Source organism: Oreochromis aureus, linkage group 15, assembly GCF_013358895.1.
Source record: "Oreochromis aureus strain Israel breed Guangdong linkage group 15, ZZ_aureus, whole genome shotgun sequence".
NCBI classification, from domain to species: Eukaryota; Metazoa; Chordata; class Actinopteri; order Cichliformes; family Cichlidae; genus Oreochromis; species Oreochromis aureus.
The window spans coordinates 7,384,565-7,410,222 of record NC_052956.1 but is presented as its reverse complement, the minus strand read 5'-3'; the positions used below and the strand labels follow the sequence as shown (position 1 = coordinate 7,410,222).

General features: G+C 40.2%; 2 protein-coding genes across 2 annotated transcripts; one reads left to right on the top strand and one right to left on the bottom strand.

Moving 5' to 3' along the window:
* The first annotated feature begins 5,985 nt into the window (after positions 1-5,985).
* Positions 5,986-11,230, top strand: mrps18a (mitochondrial ribosomal protein S18A). The gene is made up of 6 exons (XM_031726260.2): positions 5,986-6,175; positions 7,409-7,440; positions 7,726-7,830; positions 7,928-8,051; positions 10,522-10,594; positions 10,692-11,230. The coding sequence occupies exons 1-6, from the start codon at positions 6,028-6,030 to the stop codon at positions 10,834-10,836; spliced, it is 627 nt and encodes a 208-aa protein (XP_031582120.1). The 5' UTR covers positions 5,986-6,027; the 3' UTR covers positions 10,837-11,230.
* Positions 11,231-11,316: 86 nt separating this feature from the next.
* On the bottom strand, positions 11,317-15,500 carry rsph9 (radial spoke head component 9). Its single transcript, XM_031726259.2, has 5 exons — positions 14,995-15,500; positions 14,714-14,882; positions 14,336-14,465; positions 13,293-13,439; positions 11,317-11,574 (listed from the first exon to the last, which is right to left on the bottom strand). The coding sequence occupies exons 1-5, from the start codon at positions 15,219-15,221 to the stop codon at positions 11,414-11,416; spliced, it is 834 nt and encodes a 277-aa protein (XP_031582119.1). The 5' UTR covers positions 15,222-15,500; the 3' UTR covers positions 11,317-11,413.
* Between the last annotated feature and the right edge of the window lie 10,158 nt (positions 15,501-25,658).

Here is a 25,658-nt window from a genome sequence, read left to right as displayed (position 1 = left end):
TTTTTGAAAGTTAACCTCTTAACATTCACAAACACAGTACTGGCAGAGTGAAAAGCCTCCATATCTACTTTAAAGTGCAATGGTCCCAAATCACAATCCTCTACAAAAAAAAGTTAGTTTGCTAGTGAGTTTTTACTCTGATTTCCGATATGAAATCAGATTAAACTTGCGAACACATTAAAAACAAGTACGTAAGCTTGTTTTTGATGTGTTTGTTCTGAAAACAAACTACTAGACTCAATTCACTTAATTTTATTTGTATTGATGTATAATGGTAAATCACGACAACAGTCGCTTTACAGACGTAAAGACCCCAAATTACTAGACAGAAAACCCCAATAATTAGATGATGTCCTATGAACAAGTGCTTGTTGACAGTGGGAATGAAAAACATCCTTTTAACGGGAAGAAACCTCTACCAGAACCAGGGTCGGGGAGGGGCAACCATCCGCCATGAGCAGTTGGGAGTGAAGGGAGCGAGACAAGACAAAAGACAAGTTGTGATAACTAATGATTAAATACAAGGTGGTGTGTAAGCACACAGGGAGTGAAAAAAGGTGAGTGAAGAAGAAACACTTATTGACTCAATGGATGCCCCCAGCAGCGTAGGCCTAATGCAGCATAATTAAGGAAGGGTTCAGAGTCACCTGATCCAGACCTAGCTATATGCTTTATCAAAAAGTAAAGTTTTATGCCTAATTTTAAAAGTAGAGAGGATGTCTGTCTCCTGAATCCAAACTGGGAGCTGGTTCCGCAGAAGAGAGCCCTTAAAGCTGAAGGCTCAGCCTCCTATTCTAATTTTAATAAGAACCACAAGCACTTGTGTTTCTGCTTGTCCTGCACGTCCATCTCTGTTTGCAAGAACCAACAGAAGTCACCCATCACACTTGCATTGTTTTCCCTTTGCCAGTTTATCCTTTTATATCTCGATGAAACCTTTTCCCCATGCTCATCACTGACATCGCCCAGATTTGGTGGAATAAAAGTCAAGATGGGAATGTAAAAACTGCATCTTCAGTGACATTCTGGCACTCATTAGCTGATATGCTTTCATCACGTTATCCACGAGCTCAGCATAATTCATAAGCAATTTATCTCTGTGATTGCCAAGAAAAGTCTAGACAACCGCCATGAATGCTTCCCCTTTTGCTGATTCAGCTGGCTTCAGTTTCCTTTTCATTATCGCCAAGCATCAGTTCATGGATTTCAGGACCAACAAAAATAACCTTAACATTAATTTTGGCTTCAATTTTTACACGACCAAACTTTTAAAGCTTTCAAAGCTTTACAAGTGAAATGTTTGGGTTTTTTAAAAAAAAAAAAAAATACGAACATTACAGCAAAGATAAAAACGGGAGCCATGAGGCTTAAGAAACTGCAGTTTCTTCAGATTTTTTCTGCTGTCAGTTAATGCGCTCACTTAACGAATCATTCTCCAAGAGTGCAGTAAACAAGTCTTTCAAGCTTTTCAACATTTTAGTAAAATAATGGGCTGAATGTTAAGTGGTTGAGATTACAGCTTGTCATATTGTGTGCCACATTAAAAACTTTTTCAGTGACATTGAAAGTTATGACAAAAAGTTCTTCATCTAATGTCTTAAATATAAACTTAGCTGTCTTTTGTCTGCAATATCCGATATTTCTCAAAAACTTGAGGCAACCTTGAGTTTCCATTAAGTGTTCCTGATCAAAATGCTGTAAGTATTTAGCCCCAAAGATGATTTTTTAACCTTTACAAATATGCAACAGTGACATCCTGTTTAATTCACATCCTGTTTAATTTCAAAATGACCCAAATGTAGGACATACTATCATACAGGCACGCTGCATTACTAAATAAGGATTTTAAACATCTTGCATAGCAACAGTGGAATGAGGCTAGAGAAGGCAACAAGAACAAAACAACACACAAATAAAGAAAGGAAGTAAGAAAACTGATACATAAGAAGAGTGATCTTTCAAAATAAATAATAGAAAAACTCAAAACCAAGATAGCGCCCCTAAGGGAGGACTCTAAGATGTCCCATGTAAAGAGTCCAAAGTCTTGGGGGATCATATGAAGGATGGCCAGAAGGTTGTGCAAATTGGCAGTGAAATGTGGTCACGGTCTACACTGTCAGTGACAGTGTAGACCTTTCAGGACCAAGGCAAGTGGAGGGTGGTGAGGACAGAAAACCTCTAGAGGCTGGATAGGAATCAAAAACCCTCATAAGGCAGAGACCCTCCGAGGAAGGGAAGTTGTCAGAGGGGAGACTGGAGGTCAGGGCAGAATGCTAAATAACCAGAAGGCTGGAAACTACCCACCCTATAGTGCCCCGCAGACAGAGCAGACCTGCTCCTCAGGCTCTGTCCTTGGCAGGGGGTTGATGACAGCAGGCGGACTTAGGGGTGTAGAGATTGGAAAACTGATTCAGATACAGGATGCAGGGTCGACGGAAGTGGACACCTCTGGGGAATATTTGGCAGGTCAGCCAAGTCTGAGGCACAGGAACTGTAGCCCAACTGTGAGACATTAGTCGTCTCTGACCAAGGTACATCAAAGATGACCAACTCAAGGGGCAATGAGACATTGGCTGACTTTTTTGGCTGGATTAGACAGTCACTTCTGATTCATGATAGGTCAGAATGAGGACTCATTTGTGATGGTGAGAGGCAATGACAAACTCAGTGGGAATAGTGGCCTGGCTTACTTAGTGATACAGATTTAGCCTCGGCTGACTCAAGAATAGTTTGGTGCTGGTTAACCCAAGAACAACAGTTACTGACCAAAACAGGATGAGGCATTGCAAGACCTTGGAAGTGCCAGGCTTGGCATTTGCTGATCATGGCAGGAGCCTGTTAATGCACTTCACATGAAGTCAGACATCAAAATTTCCAAGTTCCCAGTCAGAATGACTTGAATGCCCCCTCAGATTTCCAAGTCCGGAAATTGGAGCAGCTTCACCAGCTTCGAGTTCACAATGCAAGATGGCAGAAGTGACCATACAAAGTAATGCACTGAAAAAAGAGACCTGTTGGAACAATTTAATTATATAATGTCAAATTGTAACACCTGATTTATTTAAGTTTAGAATTGGTAACTTAAGTTCACAAATCACATCAGTCAGACAAAAGTTACACACAGTGCACAATAAAGCCAACACGCACACTTACACTCACACTTTCACTGTCACTTACACTTCCAGTCAAATGTTCGGACACACCTTCTCATTCTATGGTTTTTCTTTGTTTTCACGACTATTTACATTGTAGATTCTCAGTGAAGGAATTACGGAATACGGAATTTTGTAGTAAACAAAAAGTGTGAAATAACTCAAAACATGTTTTATATTTTAGATTCTTCAAAATAGCCATCCTTTGCTTAGATTACTGCTTTCCACACTCTTGGCATTCTTTCCATGAGCTTCATGAGGTCGTCACCTGAAATGGTTTGCCAACAGTCACCATCTCGTTTGGGTGTAAGTCAGGTGACCAGGTGGCCAGGCCATCTGGCTCAGCACATCATCACTCGCCTTCTTGGTCAAATAGCCCTTACACAGCCTGGAGGTGCGTTCAGGCTCATTGTCCTGTTGAAAAATAACCCATCTGGTTTGCATTTAGTTGCAAACCAGATGGGATGGGATGGCGTGTCACTGCAGTGGCTGTGGTAGACATGCTGGTTCAGTGTGCCTTCAATTTTGAATAAATTCCCAACAGTTTCAGCAGCAAAACACCCACACCATCACACCTCCTCCTCCATGCTTCACGGTGGGAACCATGCATGTAGAGATGATACATTTACCTTTTCTGCAACACACAAAAACACGATGGGTGGAACCAAAGATCTCAAATTTGGACTTGTCAGGCAAAAGCACAGATTACCACTGGTCTAATGACCATTCCTTGTGTTTCTGCAGCCACTTGAACCCAAAGGTCTGATTTGTGCAGTCTCCTCTGAACAGTTGATGTAGACATGTCATGTAGACATTTATCTGGGCTCTAATCTGAGGTGATGTTAATTTTGCGATTTCTGAGGCTGGTGACTCGGATGAATTTCACCTCAGCAGCAGAGGTGACTCTTGGTCTTCCTTTCCTGGGGCAGTCCTGATACGAGTCAGTTTTGCCGTAGCGCATGATGGTTTTTGCAACTGCACTTGGGGACACATTTAAAGTTTTAGCAGTTTTCTGGACTGACTGACCTTCAGCTGTTAAAGTAAGGATGCACTGTTGTTTCTCTTTAGCTGATTAGTTCTTGCCATAATATGAATTCTAACAGTTGTCAAATAGCTGATGCTACCAACCCCATTAGTAAGCCAAGAAATTCTACAAATTCTACCAACCCCCGACAGGGCACCATTTCTGATGACTACATCATGAAGCTCATTGAGAGAAGGCCAAGAGTTTACAGGGCTGTCAACAAAGCAAAGGGTGGCTAGTTTGAGGAATCTAAAATATAAGATATATTTAGAGTTATTTAGCAATTTTTTCTTTGCTACATTATTCCATATATCTTGCTTCACATATTTGATGTCTTCAGTATGAATCTACAACATAGGAAGTAGTAAAAATAATAGGAAATAAAAAAAAAATTAAATGAGGTGTGTCCAAACTTTTGACTGGTAGTGTACCTTTCACCACACCTGTTGTTCTTTGCTTTTTTAAAAAAAATTTGAACACTCAACATCGATCTTCTGAGTTATCACAAAGGTGACATATGCTTGGATTGTTCAACCAAGGACCTGACTTCTAGTGGTCAGAATTAATACCAAACGTACCACATTACCCACACTAGCTAGTGTAATTTGTCATTCGTTGGGTTATTTTGACCCCTCTAAGACAAACCTATAAATAAATAATAATAAGAAGAAACATTTTAATAGAGAAAATGTGCATTTAAGACAAGCTGATTTTTTTTTTTATGTAACACTTATTACTAGCTTGGCTTGAAAGCTAGAACTTACAATGAGGAAAGTTTTTTTTTTTTTTTAACTTATCACATGATGTAGGAGCAATTAAGGGTTTCATAAAGGTCCTTTTTTGGAAAACAGATAAAGCCTAGAGATAATGCTTAGAAAACAGCAAAAAAAAAAGAAAGAAAGAAAGAAAAATGGACAATGGCATAGTGTTCAGATGCTAACGTTATCAAACATCAGATACTTTATCTTCCTCTTTATCTGTCCCCAAAGAGTCTACCTGTATCTTCTGCTTTCTGCTCAAAATGTTTTGCATGTTCTGTACAATACTTGTGTTGGTGTCTCTCATACTTCTACATCTGATGAGTGCGGCTTGGATAGAGATGGCCCTATCTCTAAAAATCTAAAAAACAACATCAAAAGGATAAAAGCAATGAGAGGAACCCAAAACACATGATGTGGTTTAGACTAGGCGTTATTTTTCCTTCCTCTGGAACATTGAGTTTAAATCTTCCTTGAAGGCAATTGACTTGTACTGTTATACTCGGCCTCTCTCTGGGTTAAAAAAATATCTCTGAAGCACGCTGCCCCGTTTTGCTGGTTTTCTCCTGTGTATTAGATAAATTGCATACATATCAGCGTGGCATGTCTTTATTGATTTTTCTCTTGTGTTTAATTTTGCCTGATATTCTGCTGCTGTGTTGTTTGTGGGTTAATCTATTAGATTTCAATCTCAGATTGCATTTTGTCATCCTTTGAGGCTATAGGCTTACTTTTCATGAAGGTTCATAAATCTATGAATTAATCTCATTGGACTTGAAAATTAATTTACTTTTGGATATAAAGCTTTTATAAAAGTTGCTTATTAAAAAACAACAAGGTTATCCAAAAGTAACAACATATACAGCTTTTATACTGCAAGTCAGTTATTAAAACAATTAAAACGAACAAATGTCATACACGAACATGGGAACAAAAATGTTCAATAATGTTTCTGTAGTTGTGTAACCTGTGGGATTTTCCCTTTTTTTGTCCATCTTAGATGTAATAAGCGGTTTTCGCCATCGGTGTCGCTCTTTTATTCTCGCGAGATTAACAGACAGGAAGGAACGAAGGAGAAGGTCAAGAATTAAACATGGCAGCCCGCAGTGTGTTCAGGTCTCTCTGGACCTCATTTGCGGGCTTAAAACTTGAATCCAGAGGCACCAACTTGAGTTCTTTAAGGACGATAAATGTTCCGCAGCTTACTGCTTTAACTATCCAGAAAAGGGGGATTCGTCAAGGTGAGACTTGTGTGCAAACGTTACAGCTTTAACCTGTCGGTGGGATAACTAGCATGTTTTCCTAAATACACCGCATGTGTTTCATTTCATATCACTTAAAGGACACGCTATTCTCCTGTTGTGTTTTCCAATAAAGAAACAATACATTAGAACCGTTAAATGATGACGACCACATCTGCATGACACATCAGTCGGCGGCGTCTGCAGGTGTTGACTTTTCAGTTAACTTTCCTGAGGCTTATGCTTTATGCACTGCAAGAACTTCTGAAACCTTTAAGGCGCTTCTTTTTTCAGCTTTCTAACAAAGTTATAGAAACCATTAAAATAATTTTAAAATGCCAGTAAGCTTGCGGCAACGTTGAAAAATCCACATTTTACCAAAATCGAAAACACTAAGCCTAACAACATATTCTAATACAGGTACTACATTCATCAAAACCAACTACAGATCAACTCTGTGTCATGATTATTTCACAAAATTGTCTTTTTGACAGAATTCAGCACGTGCATAAATATTATATAATATGCATTAATATAAAGATTAGTGGTTCATTTTTAACAACTAACTTTATGTTAGTTAAAATGAATGAACTTCTTTCATTTTCGAAATTAAAGGAAATTATAGATATCTAGTTTGAATTTGGTAGACCCAAGACGGATCAAACGGAGGAAAATATTACTTTGAAACTAGTAATGTAAAGATTTTAATATTGCATTGTAAGAAGTTGTAGTCATCTGTTCTCACCTTAGAATCAAGAAATGCAAATTTCTGTAGCTTTAACCAGATGTGTTAAAGCTACAGGAATAGCTTTAACAGTTAATGAAAATAGTTTGAAAGATCAATTCTGTTAATAGTTTTGGAGTTAGTAGTTGAACGAGTAATATTGATTGTTGACTAAAATGGAAAAAGCCCTGTTTATATCTGCAAGTACAGACTAATAAAACTTGAATCTAGGATTTTTATTGTCAGTTACAATGTCAGTGTGGAAACCACTTTTGTTTCCACTATGCAGTAGTTGGCACTGTCACCTCACAATGACTGAGTGGTGGTCTGTATCTCTGTGTTAGCCCTGCGACAGACTGTCCAGGGTGTACTAGAACCTCTCACCCTGGGCTCCAGCCTCATAGCGTCCTACTTTGGAATAAAACAACATTTAATACATGAATTAGTGAAATTCAACTGCAAAATTAAAACGTAACGTAAAGTCTGATGTTTCATAATGTCTGTTGCAGTGTTGGAGAAGCAAGATGGTAAAACAACAAATGTAAGTAAAGCTCAGAACTATTCAAAATTTCATTGTTGTGAAGTTAAATAATTGCATAACTGGTTTTGAATCATCACTGTTTTGGATAATTACACAAAACATTTTGATGTATTTTAATAAGGCCTAATATAAATACGTAATAAACTCTGTAACCAGCAGTGAGAGACCATGTTGGAGTTGAGGAGTTTTATTCCGCACTTGTAAATAAATAACATATGCTATTAGTATAATAAAAATGCTTTGATTTTGATAAAGTAACTGTCATATCTCTTATTTTCATGTTAGATTGAAGGACAAATTCTGGAAGTTCCAGTCGGATCACAGCCTCCAAATCCCACAGCCAAGTGTCCAATCTACAGATGGAATCTGCAGAACAAATACAACTACACAGTAAATACTTTCACTGTTATTAGTGACATTATTATTAATTTTAGTGCATTAGCCTGATTTTCTTTCTTTTCTTTTTTTTGTATTTTTCCCTTCCCAGGATGTTTTGTTGCTCAGTCAGTTCATCAGGTCAGATGGAGGGATGTTGCCCAGGAGAGTCACTGGTCTCTGTCCAGAAGAGCACCGCAAGATTGCCATTTGTGTGCAGATGGCTCACAGAGCAGGTCAGTGGAAGTCCTGCTGTTGTGCTTTAAGTTTTCAAGTTACCCATCGATAGCACCTCCACAGCTCTAGACACGTGTCATATATCATGAAGCCTCCTTGTACTTTCTTTCCGCCTGCAAGTGGGTTCTTTAGTTTACTCAGATAAAATAAACACAAAGATTAATAGCCACTTTGTCTGAGTCTATTTTTATTGAGCTTGGGTTCAGCAGAGTGACTTTTATATGTCCTTTATTTAGCAAGGTAAAAAATGTTTGACAATAAAAATGGTCTTTTTCAAAAGTGATGTAGCCAAGAGGGCAGCAAATTGTAACAAATGTAACATAACAGTTATATAAAGACATTTTAAGAGGCCAAACAGGAATGAATTGATTATAATGTTGGTGCAGTAATGCAGCACTTGCAAAACAGGTCACAATAAACAAAGGAATTCAGTGTTTGGCAGTCAGTCATTTTTTTAAGCACGGCAGGGGAACAAACTGTGTACACTGATCATGATTTTCATACTTTTCCTGAGCCCATCAGAGTATTTCTGCTGCATTAAACACACACGAGGGCCAGAAGATCACAGCATAGTTAATTCTTGGCTTTTTCTCTTGCTTTGAGAGATTTCACCTGAGTACACAATTGTGAAACCCCTCTAAGTCTTTCTCCTACAGATTTATGTGCATTTTTTACGCCCAGTCATTATGCTGACTTGTTGCTAATGAATCTAATGAATTCCTAATGAGTGAGATATTCCACCTGTTGGACCCTTCCAACATTTTTCCTGTTTTAATATAAAACATTGACATAGTCATGGTGATGCTACCCACTATTTTTCAGAGCTATCAGTTACCTTATATGGATGAATACTAGCAACATGCATTACTATATAATGTTTGTTGGTAATTCCATTAAAGGACAGCAGAGAGTTGCAGTTCAGGGAGTCCTGTTATTGGAGGGGGAGCCTAGCAGACACTGAATGGCTCTAGCTGCCTATGTCAACAAACACAACTGTGTCCTTAACTCCAGTATTCAGGTGGATGAGTTGTTTTAAAAACAAGTCTAGTCATGAAATTTCCTCTCTACTAAATATTCCACAGTTAGTATTATTATAATAAAGTGGAAGTGATTTGGAACGACAGCAAATCAGATATGAACCGATAGGCCATGTAAAATTAGAGTGGGGTTACGGGATGCTAAGGCACTTACTGCACTGAGGTCAAAACAACTTTCTGCAGAGTACTCACTACAGACCTCCAAGCCTCATGTGGCCTTCAGATTAGCTCAAGAGCGGTGCGTAGAGAGGTTCATGGAGTGCGTTTTCATGGCCGAGCAGCTGCATCCAAGCCTTACATCACCATGCTGTCTGGCAATCCGATGGACAAGTCTGGGTTTGGTGTTTGTCATGAAACTAGTACTTGGGTGACTCCATTGTGCCAAGTGTAAAGTTTGGTGGAGGGGGGATTATGGTGTGGGGGTTGTTTTTCAGGAGTTGGGCTTGCACCCTTAGTTCCAGTGAGAGAAACTCTTGATGTTTCAGCATCCCAAGACATTTTGGACAATTTCCCTCTCCCAACTTTGTGGGATCAGTTTGGGTTTGACCCCTTCTGGTCCAACATGACTGCTCACCAGTGACAAAGCAATGTCCAAAAAGAAATGGATGAGTGAGTTTAGTGTGGAAGAACTTGACTGGCCTGCGCAGAATCCTGACCTCACCCGACAGAACACCTTTGGGATTAGAGTGGAGACTGTGAGTCAGGCCTGGTCATGAAACATCAGTGTTTGACCTCACAAATGTGCTTCTGGAAGAAATGCCCCAAAATTCCCATAAACACTCTTAAACCTTGTGGAAAGCTTTCCGAGAATAGTTGAAGCTGTTATAGCTGCAAAGGTTAGGCCGACGTCATATTAACGCCTATGGATTAAGAATGAGATATCTCTCGAGTTCATATGTGTGTGAAAGCAGACAAGCGAATACTTTTGGCAGTACACTGCATTTTCTTTGTACTTTTTAAAATCAAGCACAAATAATTTTTCAAACTTTTGTGCTCTGTTTATACCTTCATTTTACAAAGCATCCCAGCTTGTTGTGAAAGGTTTGTGGATATGAAAGGTTTGAGTTTGACACTGCCTAAAGACAAAACATTGTGTAACCTGGACCAAGACATGATAGTAGGGTTGTAAACTTGTTCTTGTTTGTTCCTCAAGTCTTTTATTCATTATAGAACAACCTGGATTTGTCTGCTTCATGTGTTTATCATCTTCTACACAGATGATAAACACTGTCAGCTGTAACATTACATTAAATGAAAACTGAGCAGTAATTTGGTGACTGTAATGACAGTGAGAAGTAAATCTTAATGTGTCATCGGTACATTATGTCTTTATAACTGTCTTTTGAGAGTTTGCAACAGTATTTATTTTTTTTAATACAAGTACTGAGAAATTGAAGTCAATAAATGCATCTTGTTATTTTGTGTGTTCAAGGTCTGCTTCCTGACCATAAACCCAAACTTCCAGAAGGCCACGTCCCAAAGAGACCCAAGCCCAAACTTAACAGGTGACGCATGTATCTATGTTTGTGTATGCTTTTTTTCACCATTTGTATCCAGTGCAGTGCAGTTAATATTTCCCCTGCATCTCTGTTTGTTGTGCAGATACCTAACTCGCTGGTCCATCGACTCAGTGAAACCCATCTATAAAACTGGACTGAAATGGTGTAAGAAGCGCATGCCTGTTGGCCACCCAATACTAAAGAACAATGTGCGTTATGGTGTCAAGCCCTTGTACATAAAACACTGAAGGACCAAAAAGCCTGACAGATTGGTACAACTGGAGGAAAGTGGGTGGGCCCATTTATTCAGGGATGAAACCACCATATCCCTGACTGTTAACCTTGACCGTTGTCATTCAGTTCTGAGAAGGGGGGAAACAATTCCTAAAAGCTTCATCCATCTGTGTTTATTCTAACTTTTGTTTATTAAGCTGAGTCACTCTTTTAAAGAATCACACTCAGACCCACCCGACACCATCTATTCTGACTGTTGCTTTTCAAAAGAAAAAGACTCTTGAAGGAAACCTGCTGACAACTTAATGCAAGCAACAACCTGATCAGTGTTACAGTTTCAAAGTAGGTGGTATGGTGAGTGTGTAAACTCAATGCAACACAGATGTGCAAATAAAATATGTGTGTTTACTTTGCCTCTCAACATGTGTTTACTGTGTAGGCACGGCTTTTGTGAATTGGAAGTAAATACAACAAAAAGTCTGTAGACACTAAACTGACTGTACCAACCTAGTTTTATTTGTTTTATAATACAAGATCTTAGCAGATTTTGGTTTTGTGAATTACTGAGAGTATCCAGCTTGAAAAAAGCTTTTATAGCATGAAAGGAAGGTCCAAATTCTTGGTCCCGTCACCTATGTAGATGTATCCATGCTGTGGTGTCATTGGCACGTGGTAGAAGGTCAGGCCGAGCCACAGCAGGCTGCGAAGCACACACACTTTTCTTGCGAACTCAAACTGAAGACTCCAAGATCCTAAACACAAACACACAAGACTTGTAAACAGTTAATAGTAAAAACAGGACGCTGCTAAATTATGTTCTCCAACTGAACCGTGAAGCTGAGCTGAAATAAAGGCTAAACACTAATCTTTGGAAATCTTACACTATTCAGCCAGAGGATACACCAATGAATCATGCTTTTGTGCTTTTGATGTCTATAGTCTAACCCGTTTGCCAAGTATGTTCGGGGTGTGACCATGAATGCCAAGAACCTAGGGAATTGAAAACAATAATTTAATTGGACCTGCTACTATGAAAACATGTGATTACATAAAAGAGTTTAAAGGCCAATTTTTAAAAAAAGTTGCAACTTTCCCGTTTCTGGATTTAATTTCAAAATATGATGCAACTAAAAGTAAAAAAAACCCACGTCAACAGCATGTAATGTGCGTAGCAGGAGGAGAAACAAACGTAAATCAGGAGCTGGAAGCGGTTTGTGGGATGGTTAAGGAAAAGGGGGAGAGCCCAGCTTAGGGTCTCAGAGGAAAGCACCTGTCTTTTGGTGGAGATACATGATCCTGTTTTTCCCCCAGTGTCCCGTTAAGAAATGTTAACTCTTTATCCTTTCAGGCAGGAACATGCAATCCGCTGCAGTGAGCGTGGCACTGAAACAGCTGTGTGCTGTCTGCTTTAGACATGATGCAGCTGACATCCGCATCAACACAAAGAACACACACCAACTTGTACACATGTGGAAGCTCTCTGTCAGACATCTGCTGCATGTTCGGTTAAGGGTGCTACACTTTTTTTTTTTCTCTCTCTCTCTCTCTCACACACCCTGTTAAATCCAGACACTCACTCTTTACATTCACTCTGGTCTGGAGCGTATCCAGTCGCTAACCTCGCAGACATGACTTTGCATGTCTGATTTCACATTATTCTTTGCACAGTGTTCACTGTTGATGTTTTCCTGCTGGGTGTGATAGTTTTTTTTTCCAATAATGTGCAACCAGGATTATCATGTCATGCTTTCTGCTACATTGCCACATAATGATAGATGGTAGTAGTCTGTAGACGATATTATGGTTTGAGTTTGACTCCCATCCAAATGTGAGAAAATTCCATTAATCATGCAACATCAGTTTGGTTTTTGGTGGTCCTATTTTACTGGTTTCTCTCCTGGTTTTCATTTTCCTCTCTCCCCTTAGGAATTGTTTATGGTAGAAGGCCAAAATCAAATTAATGTGCACTAAATCCTGTACTCAAAGCCCAGATATTCCAAATCCAAAAAGCCTGAGTGTCAGACCAAAGCATATAAACTCTGGGTAAGCAGACACAGGGAAATTCTTCTAAGCATATATTCCCAAAAATCCTTCCCATGTGGCTGGTACGTTAATGTCAGACGGTTTTAGAGGTTTGTGTTTATTGGTAGCCTCACTTGACCCACCGTTTTACTGGTAAAATTATGCAGTTTGTTTCCACTTGGAAGAAGACCCTTATGGTTTTCAATCAGCTGAATCACCACAAGCATTTTGTGTGAAAATCACCCCTTGTAATGCAGCATGGGAAATGGAGCACATGTTAACATCAAATCACTGACCCAATTCTGCTGAGAGATCAGTTATAAAATAAGAGCAATTAGCAGAAAATGAAATACTTGTTAAAAACAAATCTTAAGACCTGCACTGTTGAATTTATGCAATGAAAAAAATATGTGACATGTTCAGGACAGATAAAGCTCTGTAGTGTCACCTTTAGGAATGTCATCACTGAGTGCATCCAGATAGTCCATTGCTGGGTTCCAATCTCCCATGTCCAGGACAGATTTCTTCTTCATATTTTCTGATTGTCTTAAGTGAAGGAAATTGTCAAGCTTCCTTGCTTCTGCCTCAGAGAGACCTGAAGAAAAATCACACAATTTTTCCTATGTTTTACAAAAGATACTTACTACAAAATACTGTATGTGTTGTTGATAAATGCAATAACGTGTCATTTTGTCCATTCCATATAAAAAAGATGTTTTGAAGGTTCATCATCATGTTGGCCCAAAAGTAACATGAAAAGGAATAACAGAAACAATGCACGTGTTTTAGTAGGCAAAAGTCCGGATCTGTACATATGCACCTTTTAATGATAGATCTGATTTCAAGAAAATTATTTCGTGGATCTCTTGGCTGGAAAGGACCACAGCACTTTCTCCAAAGCCATCTCTGAATCATTCAATCAGGGGTGATCGTGGCTCAAGAGTTGGGAGTTCGCCTTGTAATCGGAAGGTTGCCAGTTTTAGCCCCGGCTTGGACAGTCTCGGTCGTTGTGTCCTTGGGCAAGACACTTCACCCACTGCCTACTGGTGGTGGTCAGAGGGCCCGGTGGCGCCAGTGTCTGGCAGCCTTACCTCTGTCAGTGCGCCCCAGGGTGGCTGTGGTAAGCTACAATGTAGCTTGCCATCACCAGTGTGTGAATGTGTGTGTGTGTGTGTGAATGGGTGGATGACTGGATGTGTAAAGCGCTTTGGGGTCCTTAGGGACTAGTAAAGCGCTATACAGGCCATTTACCATTAAGATGTTAACTGGAAAACTTAAGACGAGCCAGTCATGTGCCTTCTTGACTTGGGGAACCTTGCAGGTGCTGCAAGGTTTCGATCCATTACAGAGTAGTGCGTTACCAAAGCTGTTCTTGATGACTGTGGTCCTCCCAACTGCCTTCAGATCATTAAGAGACTGTTCATTTCTTTGTAAGTCAAGTGAAGCAAGGGGATCGAATTGTTATTTTCCCCACAGTATATACATATTTACCACCAAAGCTGCGGTTGAGCTGGACAAGACCACGTGGACTCTTGATGAAGGCACCACGAGGCACCACAGACACTTCTGCATCGATCTGATGAACGGCCACTGCCAGTCTTTTTTCCTCAGTTACTGTTATCTGTAACCAAGAACAAACTGTCACTGTAACCAATATAAGCCAGAAAAAGAAGAAGAAAAAAAATCAGTGAAAAACCTCTCTTCGGCATTTGTCTTGATTGTTTACATTATGTTCAATTTGGTTGCATGTACATTCTTGTTTGAATTCGTTGCATCATCGAACACTGCAGTAACACTTATTGGAACAGGAAAACACTTCATCCTGTAATTCAACTTGCCTTCTTTCTAAACAGCACTGATCACACTTACCACTGCCTTCTCATTTACAGGCTCATTTCCCTCTCCTTGCCTGTGGATCTCTTGATGTTCATACACAAATGAGGGGTCTCCCATGAAGCGACCCTTTGTAGCTTTGGACACTTCCTCTATCATAGAGTCTGACGCAGGGGGAAGTAGGAACCAATCCATGCAATTCAAGCTGAAGTTAACACGACAAAACAGCAGCCAAATGGTATTTCTCACGATGTTAAATAAATGTACAGTGGTTAAAATAAAAATTTAAAAAAAGACACTTGAGGCGGATGTCTTACCTATACAGGTTCTTTTTGTCTTTCATCTCATCTTCTCCTCTCCCCTGAGCAATAAAATAAACCCCATTAATTCCTAATATTTTACCCCAAAACAACACTCGACTGAACTTGTAGTTTTTCTTCAGGAGCACTAAGGAAGACTCCAGGGCGGTTCTTTGCTCGGGGGTTAAAATATGTCCACTACCGGCAACGAGCTCCAAAGAATAATACAACGAATTTGAGTCCATTATGTAACAGGTACACGCTTTTACGAAGTCGTTTTCAATAAATTAACGTGTTTTTTCGACTACTTGTTAGCTAAAATAACAGCTAAAAAGCCCTACAGGTCGTTTCTTTGCACTCTAATGGCAACAAACACAGTTGCCATGGTTACGCAGGGTTATTTTGCTCATCGTGTTTATTTACTATTTTCAATAAATTTTTTCCCCAAGTGTGTCGTGCCTCTACAGGACATAACGGTTAAAACAGACACGAAACATAGTTCATGTCGGGCGTGTTTGCTTATGATGTTTCCATAAACCAGACCACGAGCGACTGACGTCATTAACTCAAGTGTGTGCGTGCCAGCAGCGGGTCGGGGTGAAGCAGGCGGATAAAGTGCATAAACGTATAAATGTCAACCTGTCTGAATACTGTCACGTTTGTGCCGGAGAGAAGATTTAATGAAAGCTTTCCGTCTTAACTCTCGAGACAGGTATTAACACACAAAAACATGTCGGAAGACGAGCCAAATAGACTACTGTGTCTTGGCTGCTGGCGGATTGATTTATTTTCTGTACAAGCAGCAAGTAAAAGTGTCTTAACCGAAACTTTACACAGGGCGTCACAGAAGCCATTTTTACTCAGGTGTTACTAATAACATTAAATTGGCCTCTGTACCTAAATAGAAAAACATCCTGTCAGCGTGAATGTTTTCATTAACATCTGGTCATGCTGCAGTACTGTAAAAAGTATTGTAATATGGCTATTAACATGTAAAATGGGTACATTTGGTTGGGGAAAAGTGCAAAAGGTAACTTCTGCCCCCCCAAACAAAGCAAAACAAAACAAAACATGAAGCCAACATGGAAATGGGGCAAGAACTGAAGTATGACTAAGTGCCACTAGAGCACTCACCCAGCAAAGATTGCAATCTGGCCCACTGAAGAGTTGGAAAATGTGAAGAAGGGTATAGATTTTGGACTTTTTAACTGTATTGTGATAAATATTACAGCTTTATCTGCTGATAAAGAACAAATTGGTCATTTTCTCTAAATTAACAAACTCTCTATTTTTTAATACAACACAGCCTGGGAAATATGCTGCCAGAAATATTTTCTGTAATTTTACACATTTGTTTCTTACAGTTTAAGCCCAAAGATTTGTGCTGACAGATTTCTTACATTTACCATCGCAGTATTTCAATAGCATGTAGAAAACTGAGAGATACTGGTAAAATGACACTTCTTTCTTGTTATTTTGTGATATCTAAAGGGATTAAATGTGTAGTGTTCTTTACACAGACAGAAAAGCCAGTTTGATGTTCTCTGTACTAGAGGCAGGCTCCAAAATGGATCAGATCCACAAAGTCTAGTGTTCAAATGTTCAGTTTAACAGTATTACAAAGCATATTTACAGTCTTAACCTCACATTTCCTCCACTGTTTAACATGGCAAATTGGGCAAGATTAAAACACACAATTTTTTTGTTAGTTTAAAAAAAAAGTTTTTACCATATTTTATTCTTTTACATATGCTGACAGCCTCTTGCAGCTTGCAGCACTATTCCTGGACATCTTCACCTTTCTGCACTCATTCCTGGCTGAAGAATTGTAAAATTTGTTGCTTCTATAGTTAAATAAATATTTGGTACGTTACTAAATATTTACTATCATATAAGTAGGGCGAATGGTGGAGAGATTTTCTTTTAGAGCCATGACTTTAGTAAAAGAAACAATAAAATGCTGAAAACAGCTCTTTACACACGAAACTATATTATTGGCAAATTGTGTAAAAAATCCCCATCAGTGTTATATTGATTAGTAATACTGCTGTAGATGTTTAGAAACTAGCACTGTGTCATGTTAACTGTATGTACCTACAGCAGGATTAAAAATATTAATGAAAAATGAATCTATAAATAAACCTGGCCAACTTGCTGGTTATATTATACTGGATGTGCAGCTTGAAAAGTGCAAGCTACAGCTTTGGTGAGTGAAATTCTAGTCATTTAGTAGTCCTCTACTCACAATGACTTAGCCAATACGACTGCATTGCACCTGTACAGTCTTTGAATACAGATTGCTAACCAAGTTAGCTATCCTGATGGATTATCACTCGATCCTCTCATTCGTATAAGTTAACCTCTAGCTGGAAAAAGCAACAGGGCGGAATGGACGGGTCTCAATGGTCCAGACCAATCTCTCCTGTTTGTATTCTGCTTTGCCTCTGCAATCTAAGAGAGAAAACTGTGACTACATTTCGCTGCGAGTGTACTGTGTGTGGATTGTTGTAAGCGTACAATGAAAGTCCATTATTTATTTATTGTTCGGAATAGCAAAGTGACTTGAGCCCTGCTGTCAAAGTTGGTTGCTAGTTCAGTTCAAATGGTCTGCTGCCGACCTGTTGATGTCATAGTGGCTACGTCCTTTATTTATACTGTCGATGGAAAAGACCAAGGACAATTCCAGGTTTTCTAAATGGTGTGTCACAGAGTTCAAGAATACAGCTCAATTTTCAGGTTCAATTGCCCTCGTACGGATGGTTTTACATGAAAAGTGGCATGGCTTTGCAAAACTAGCCTTTTGACCTGTTATTAAAGTATGGCTCGGGTCACATTCCTACTTAATTGTACAAAAGCGTGCATTATATTATTGGGTCATAATCTTTGTTTTATTAATGTGTAATGAAACAAAGACACATTTTTAGTAATGTGTATCATTTTGAAGTTCGACACAGGTATGATTCTAAAGCAGGGTGTAATATAGGATATCATATTACTATATTTATATTTTAAAATCCATAAAATAACAAGTACTTGAAAAAAAGTATAAAATAAATCATAAGAAGTCCAATAAATGTAACAATAAATCAATTTGGTTTAGACTGTGTTCGCTTTAGGCACTCACTCTCTTTCACCCTTTAAGTTCAAAGAAAGGAAATCATACAGAGGAACCAAACCAGAGACTTTGGTTTGGCAATTTCGACCAAACTATGCATATAATTGGTTAAGCACTATAAACATCTGGTAGGACGCAAGTTTAGATCTCTCTGACTCAATGAGTGATTTGCACATGGAGAAAAAAGCAATGCTAACAGCTTAGTGTGATTTTCCTGGGCTCACAGTCATTTTATGTGTATGACAGTTCACTAAATATGCATAATTAGCGATGAGATGTCATCCTTTCACAGACAATATTTCATCACAGCTTACTGGATTGTAAAAATATATTTGTATGGGTGTCAAGCAATTTAACAACCAGGACTTAAAAGTTAACAGACTCTTCATTTGTCTGTTTCAAGGTCATCAAAGGGCATCAAAAAAGCCAAACACCATTACAAAAAGAAGGTAGAAGAACACTTCTCCAACTCCAACCCCCGACGCATGTGGCAAGGACTCCAGACCATTACAGACTACAGGACCACCAAACCCTCCCCCGCATCCTCTGATGTCTCCTTCCTCAACGAGCTCAACAACTTTTATGCTCGTTTTGAGTGAGGGAACCCCACAACCACAACCAAAACAGACACGACGCCAGACCACCAACCTCTGACTCTCTCCCCACCGATGTAGGGAGCGGTGCTGAGCAGGATCAATGTCCACAAGGCTGCAGGTCCTGATGGCATCCCAGGCGTGTTCTCAGAGCGTGTTCTGGGAGCTTGCAGGAGTCCTGACAGACATATTCAACCTGTCCTTGGCCCACGCTGTGGTACCAGCCTGCTTCAAATCCACCATCCATCGTCCCGATACCCAAAAACTCCAACCCATCTAGCCTCAATGACTACCGCCCAGTAGCACTCACCCCCATCATCACTAAGTGCTTAGAGCAGCTGGTCCTAGCACACTTCAAATCCTGTCTCCCCGCCACCCTGGACCCCCACCAATTCGCATACCGCCAGAACAGGAGCACAGAGGATGCAGTCTCCATCGCACTGCACTCTGTCCTCTCACACCTGGACAACAACAACACCTACGCCAGAATGCTGTTTATAGACTTCAGTTCAGTGTTCAATACAATCCACCCCTCACAACTCATCAGGAAACTGACAGACCTGACAGACCTGGGCATCAGTACCCGGCTGGATAACTGCTGCTCATCAACAATCACAATGAACACCAGTGTACCACAAGGCTGTGTGATGAGCCCTTTCCTCTACTCCCTCTTCACCCATGACTGCAGACCTGCTGATGGTTCCAACACCATCATTAAGTTTGCAGATGACACCATGGTCATTGGCCTCATCATTGACAACGATGAGGCCGCCTACAGGGAGGAGGTGGATCGTCTGGCTGAGTGGTGCAACAGAAACAACCTGCTGCTTAACACTGAGAAGACCAAGGAGCTCATCGTGGACTACAGGAGGAATGCTGACCCACATCTACCCATCTACATTAAAGGGACAGCTGTGGAGCGTGTGAGCAGCTTCAAGTTCCTGGGAGTCCACATCTCCGAGGATCTCATCTGGACGACCAACTGCTCCAAGCTGGTCAAGAAGGCTCACCAGCGCCTCTTCTTCTTGAGGACTCTGAGGAAGAACCACCTGTCCTCAGACATCCTGGTGAACTTCTATCGCTGCACCATCGAGAGCATCCTGACCAACTGTATAACAGTCTGGTACGGGAACTGCTCTGCCTCGGACCAGAAGGCGTTGCAGAGGGTCGTGAAAACTGCCCAGCGCATCGCCGGAGCACCACTTCCTGCCATAAAGGACATCTACAGGAAGTGGTGTCTGAAAAGGGCTGGGAAAATCATCAAAGACCCCAGTCACCCATCACATAAACTCTACACCCTCCTGCCCTCTGGGAGGCGCTACAGGAGCCTCCGGACTAAGACCACCAGGTACCGGAACAGCATCTTCCCCACAGCTGTCAGACTCCTGAACTCTGCCTCCTGACATCTGACCCACGTTAAACTCATGGACTGAACATACACACACCCACAACCACTTACACACACACACAATGGACAACCGTACCCTCAAACACACAATAATAACATGGACTGAACCACCACTCACAACCACTAGCACTTTATATAGCCTCTGTAGAAATTATCCACACCCTCACTTATCTTAACTGCACTACTGTATAGTTCTGTGTAAATAATCATTCTGTACATACAATAATTTTTAATCCTACAACTGTTTATAACTTGCATAGTTCACATTTCTGTATAGCTGTATATCTCATATTTCTGTATAGTTTTTTTATTTCATATTTATATCCTGTTCATAGCCTGTACATAGCTTGTACTCACTACAGCCTGTACATACTTATAGTTATAGAATATTCATAACGTACTTCATACCGTGTACATTATAACATACCATAATAGACCCATTTCTGTAATATACTTACATATCTATATTATTGCTAATATATATTGTAATATATCTATATCATGGCTAAAGCACTTCTGGATGGATGCAAACTGCATTTCGTTGCCCTGTACCTGTGACATGTGCAATGACAATAAAGTTGAATTCTATTCTATTAAAGCAGTCTTGGCATGACATAATCTAGTGTAGGAGAGGAGGGAAAGGATGCTATGTGTCAGTGTGTGGTGTCTGATTTTTGCCATAATATTGAATATTTAGAATCAGTTGTGCTATCTATATTCGACAGTCAAATCAGTTTGCTTTTAAAGGATGATGCAACAAAGAGTTCTTATTTTGATAGAGAGATCAGCTGCTGTGGCTTGGTTTAATCACTTTTTGTAAAACTGGATATTTAAAGGTCAGAATTTTGTGAAGAGACCAAACTTTTTTCCTCTTTAGTTTCTACCGTTATTCTTTTTCCAGAGTTCAAAGTAACTTACTTTCTCTCTGTCTTCTATTTGTAATATAGAGCTGTGGGACATCTTTTGTAGATTACACGGAACAATTAAATCTGTTTTCTCTTTCTTGTGCTGTCAACTCCTTTCATTTACCATGCTGATTCATATCTGATCAGTCATCTGTTTAACAGTCTGCTCATTAAATGTCTTTGTAAATGCATGGGCAACCATCCACCATCCCTTTCACCATGACAATTACCCAGCCATCTTGTAACAATTAACAAAGAGTCTTCATCTTCCAACCAAAAGTGTTTGACTCTAAATGATGATCCCTTCCTGTCTTTCTGACTCTGTCTGGCGCTTCTTTTATTTGTTGGTACTCATACCAGTTTAGTTCTAACAATATATAAACACTCACTGGTCACTTTATTAGATAAACTTTGCAAGCACTGGGTTGGACCCACCTTCGGCTTCAGAATGACCTTATTTCTTTGTGGTACAGATATGTGAGCTTTCTCACATGGTGTAGTATCCTTCGGAATAAGTCATCAGAGTTGTCATAAAGCAGGCGTGTCCAACTCCAGTCCTCAAGAGCTACTGTCCTGCAGCTTTTAGATGCATCCTTGTTCTGACACACCTGAATCAAATGAATGGTTTGTTACCAGGCCTTTGTCAAACTTGATGGCATGCTGAAGAGGTAATCCAATCATTTGATTCAGCTGTGTTGGAGTAGGGATGCATCTAAAAGCTGCAGGACAGTAGCTCTCGAGGACTGGAGTTGGATACCCCTGTCATAAAGGGTTGGATATAGTCAGGAACAACAGTCAGGTCCGCATATTTAAAGTGTGGTGCCAAGAAAACATCCCGCAAACTGTTACATCACCATCACCATATTGATTGAAGGAAGGGTACAGCCATAATTTCATGTTGTACAACCAATTCTGACCCCACCTTCTGAATGTCACAGCAGGAATCGAGGCTTAAATTGAAGAGCAGCAGTTTTCAGCCTTCTCTTTTTCAAGTTTGGTGGGCCTGTGCGAACTGTGGCTTCAGGAGTGGCATTCAGTGTGGTCTTCTGCTGCTGTAGCTCATCTGCTTTAAGGTTTGATATGCTGTGCCTTCAGAGCTGCTCTTCTGCATACCTTGTTTGTAACCAGTTGTTATTTGAGTTACTGTTACTACCTTCCCATCAGCTCGAAGTAGTATGGCCATTCTCCTTTGACCTCAAGGATTTACGAAAACATTTTCACCAAGAGAACAGGCCTCACTGGATATTTCTTTTTTCAGACCATTCTCTGTAAACCCTAGAGATGGCTGTTTGGGGAAATTTCAGCACATCAGCAGTTTGTGAAATACTCAAACCAGCCTGTTTCAAATCAACATGCTCAAAGTCACTTAAGTCACTCAGTTTGAACTCCAGCAGATCGTCTTGAATATGTCTAAATGTCTAAATGCATTGTGTTGCTTTCTTGTGATTGGTCGATTCCATTATTGTATTAATTTGAACAGCTGTTCCTAACACATTGGCTGAGCATATATACTGTATGTACAGTATATAGAGAGACTCAGCAGTGTTGAAATCACTGGCCCCCTTATTGAGTATTGTATGAAGCAAACCTTGTTTGAGAGACACTAAGCGAACATCGGTTGTTTGGTTTATCCTGGCTCACATCCAGCAGTCTTAGCCAGAACAAGCAGCATGAACTTGGCTTAAGTTACAGAGAAAAACATGATTGGCTACTGTCCAATGAATGATTCTGGACAGTCTGCTGGGCAAATCTTGGCCATGATGATCCCATTGTAGGCCTTTACATTGCCTGACAGCTGAGCTTTCCACTATGTAATTTGTGCCATATGACTCGTATGCCCTTGCAATCCAAGAATGTGAGGGTTTCTGAGTTAGAAACCTCAATTACATACATACACAAAAACAACACAGCAGAATACAGGGCATTGTTTTCACTTCTCACCCTTGCACATATATATTTTATTCTTACCCAGCTGTCATAGCCATTGAGAGAATAAATCCATATTTTTGGTCACATTTATAGTAATTTTTTAATGCACTAATCATTCAATTACCTCCTTCTTTCCATGAAGTAGTTTTAATTTTAATTGCGGGGTCCAGTTCACATCTACAGCAGATTTACTGTAATCAAATCCGCCTAATTGCAACTGTATCTCAAGTACACTAGCTTCAGCGCTCACACTTCACAGCAGTGTAGAATTACTGCCAATTCAGCTAATTCAATATCAAATAGAGGCAGTTGGGAGTGTGTGCACCCTGTGAATACTGTGAAAGCATCGTGAATTCAGCCTGGGAGTTAATGGTGGATCCGTTTACTAACAATAAAAACAACTGCATGGAGGATTCATTCGAAAAATGTAAACGCACTGAAGTCTTTGGATTTTCACCCCATTTCTGATCACATTTGTGGTCAACATTTTATTTGCCAAAGGGCTGTAACTCTCAGACCCTTGCAGATGTTTCCTTTCAGCAATCACAAAACAGATAATCAGGTTTTAATTATTACTGCCGTCCATTCATTCCCATGCTCGTCTATTCCCTTGTCACGCTGCATTTCCAGGACTGTGTGTTGGCTGTAACCATCCAAACAAAGGGGCCTCGGTCTGGAGTCACATGCTTCGTCAGCAGCGGTGATTTCAGCTGCCTGGCCCTCCGCCCTTCTGGCTAATGTAGTCCACCAAGAGAAAAGAGAATGAGAGTGGGGTGACTTTTCTACAGAGAGCTCCACAGAGAAGAGAACACACAAGGACGGCCCCTCATCAACCCACCTACTCACCCACACAGACAAAACACACTTTGAGCTTGTGGCTCACATTGGCACCTCATTAGAGTTGGCAGTCTAGGTGGAAGTTTTGGACTTACAGAATGACATGCACGCACATACACACCGGTTCAGTCCAGCTTCCCATTTGGCCAGAGAAGAAGTTAAGACTTGGACTCAAGCGGCCTGCTTCTGTGCTTGTCCCGCTGCTCTGGGAAACTCACCTCCCAGGCGACCAGCGTTGCCATGGCACTAATCCTGACGGACAAAAGATAGGAGTGCCACAGAGCATGATGCTTCCAGGGGCTCTCATTGGTTGGCACCATCCCACGAGATGTTGTGATTGGCCAGAACTGTGTTTATATACAAATTGGAGCAGTCAGAGGTCACTTCCATCGATCTTGGTGGTGACATGAAGGAAATCTGACCCCAAACCCTCAAAACTCTAAATGGGCTTAATTCTTATTTGATACACACACTCATACATGCACACACCCGAACACACACAGCGGCTCTTTCTTAACTTCAGTGTCCTGGGAGTGTGAATACTGAGAGAGAGGGAGGGAAGTGACAAAATAATAGCGTCTGTGGTACACAAAAGCACAGACGTCAACAATACCAAGAATGCTTTTAGGGCACTGAGTTCAACGCTTTACACACCTATACAAAACAGCCAGAGAGGGTTTGGATTAACAGTGGATAAATTGTATTGTGCATGCAAGTACAAGCTAAGTCTCTGCTCTTTCATTTGATGAGGGGCCCCAACAATCTACTCAAACACAGTAATTACTATAATCAATAGGCTTACCCACTCTCCTTAAATTTGCTTATTCTTTTTCTTATATACTTGAGAGTGATATCAAAGTTCCCATCTAAGTCTTGGCAAGACAGCTAAAATAATCTAATTTTAATGCCAGTTTTTAATGAAATAGTATTTCTTGTCGTCCAGATAATTTCTGAATGATCTTTATTAACTGCTTAAATGGTTCCACTAAGCCACCATCCCAGCTGGTACTAATAGAGGCTGTTCAGCTGTTTGCTAGCAAACCTTGAGGGCTATTTAAAGCTGGTTGGCTAAACATGGAAAAAAAAAACCCCAACACTGTAAGGACAGACACACGGTAATGCGCAGAGACAGCATAAGTTTCCAATAATAAGTGAAAAAAGAGGAATATTTGCCCAGGTTTAAATGAAGCATTTCTCCTAAAGACATTATTAATTTCCCTGAAATTTGTACCAAATGACACAACTGTTTTCCAAGAAAAGTCTTGGAAATAAATGAGAAAATTACAGCGCCATATAAATAAAGCTTTAGCAAACAAATTTATGTGATCAAAACTATATTTTTTCCATCTTTCTCTTTATGTGCAGTGTATGAATTCAATACTCAGAGGAGAAAGAAAATGAGAATAAGAGAATATGTGACTATCCAAGAGAATTCCTTGCATGTGAAATGCCACAAACTACTCCCAAGTTTGCATGTGACTGGTTCAAACTTCAGACTTTCACACACCCATGACATAAAGTCGAGCACAATGTGGGCCAAAGCAAGAGCCAATGAGTTTGTGGAGTTTTTAACATCGGGTCAGAGTTTGATGTGTGGTTTTGGAAACTTGTACTGTACACTGTAGTTCTGGCTGCTGCTCAGAGCTCCTTCCTAGGCTCCTGCAGCCTTTAACATCAACATTATTGCCGCTCCACTGAGCCAGCAGAAGGCAAGTTTCTCCAGCAGCGACCATGCATTACATGTACAAAGCACATAGGATATATCAGGTGTCTAATATCAAAATCTAATCTTATTTCACCAGCTCATCTTTGGAGCCACATGAGGATATCTGCAAGTTATTAGTTCCCCTGCATCCCGACCCTCTACAGCTTTTCTCATGTGACTTTCTCCAAGT

Coding starts and splice junctions, on each gene's coding strand:
- rsph9 (XM_031726259.2), bottom strand. CDS start 15,221: ATGGACTCAAATTCGTTGTATTATTCTTTGGAGCTCGTTGCCGGTAGT. Junction 14,883..14,994: donor GACAAAAAGAACCTGTATAG/GTAAGACATCCG, acceptor TGTTAACTTCAG/CTTGAATTGCATGGATTGGT. Junction 11,575..13,292: donor CAGTGATGACATTCCTAAAG/GTGACACTACAG, acceptor GTTTGTGTTTAG/GATCTTGGAGTCTTCAGTTT.
- mrps18a (XM_031726260.2), top strand. CDS start 6,028: ATGGCAGCCCGCAGTGTGTTCAGGTCTCTCTGGACCTCATTTGCGGGC. Junction 7,441..7,725: donor AAGATGGTAAAACAACAAAT/GTAAGTAAAGCT, acceptor TTTTCATGTTAG/ATTGAAGGACAAATTCTGGA. Junction 8,052..10,521: donor GCAGATGGCTCACAGAGCAG/GTCAGTGGAAGT, acceptor TGTGTGTTCAAG/GTCTGCTTCCTGACCATAAA.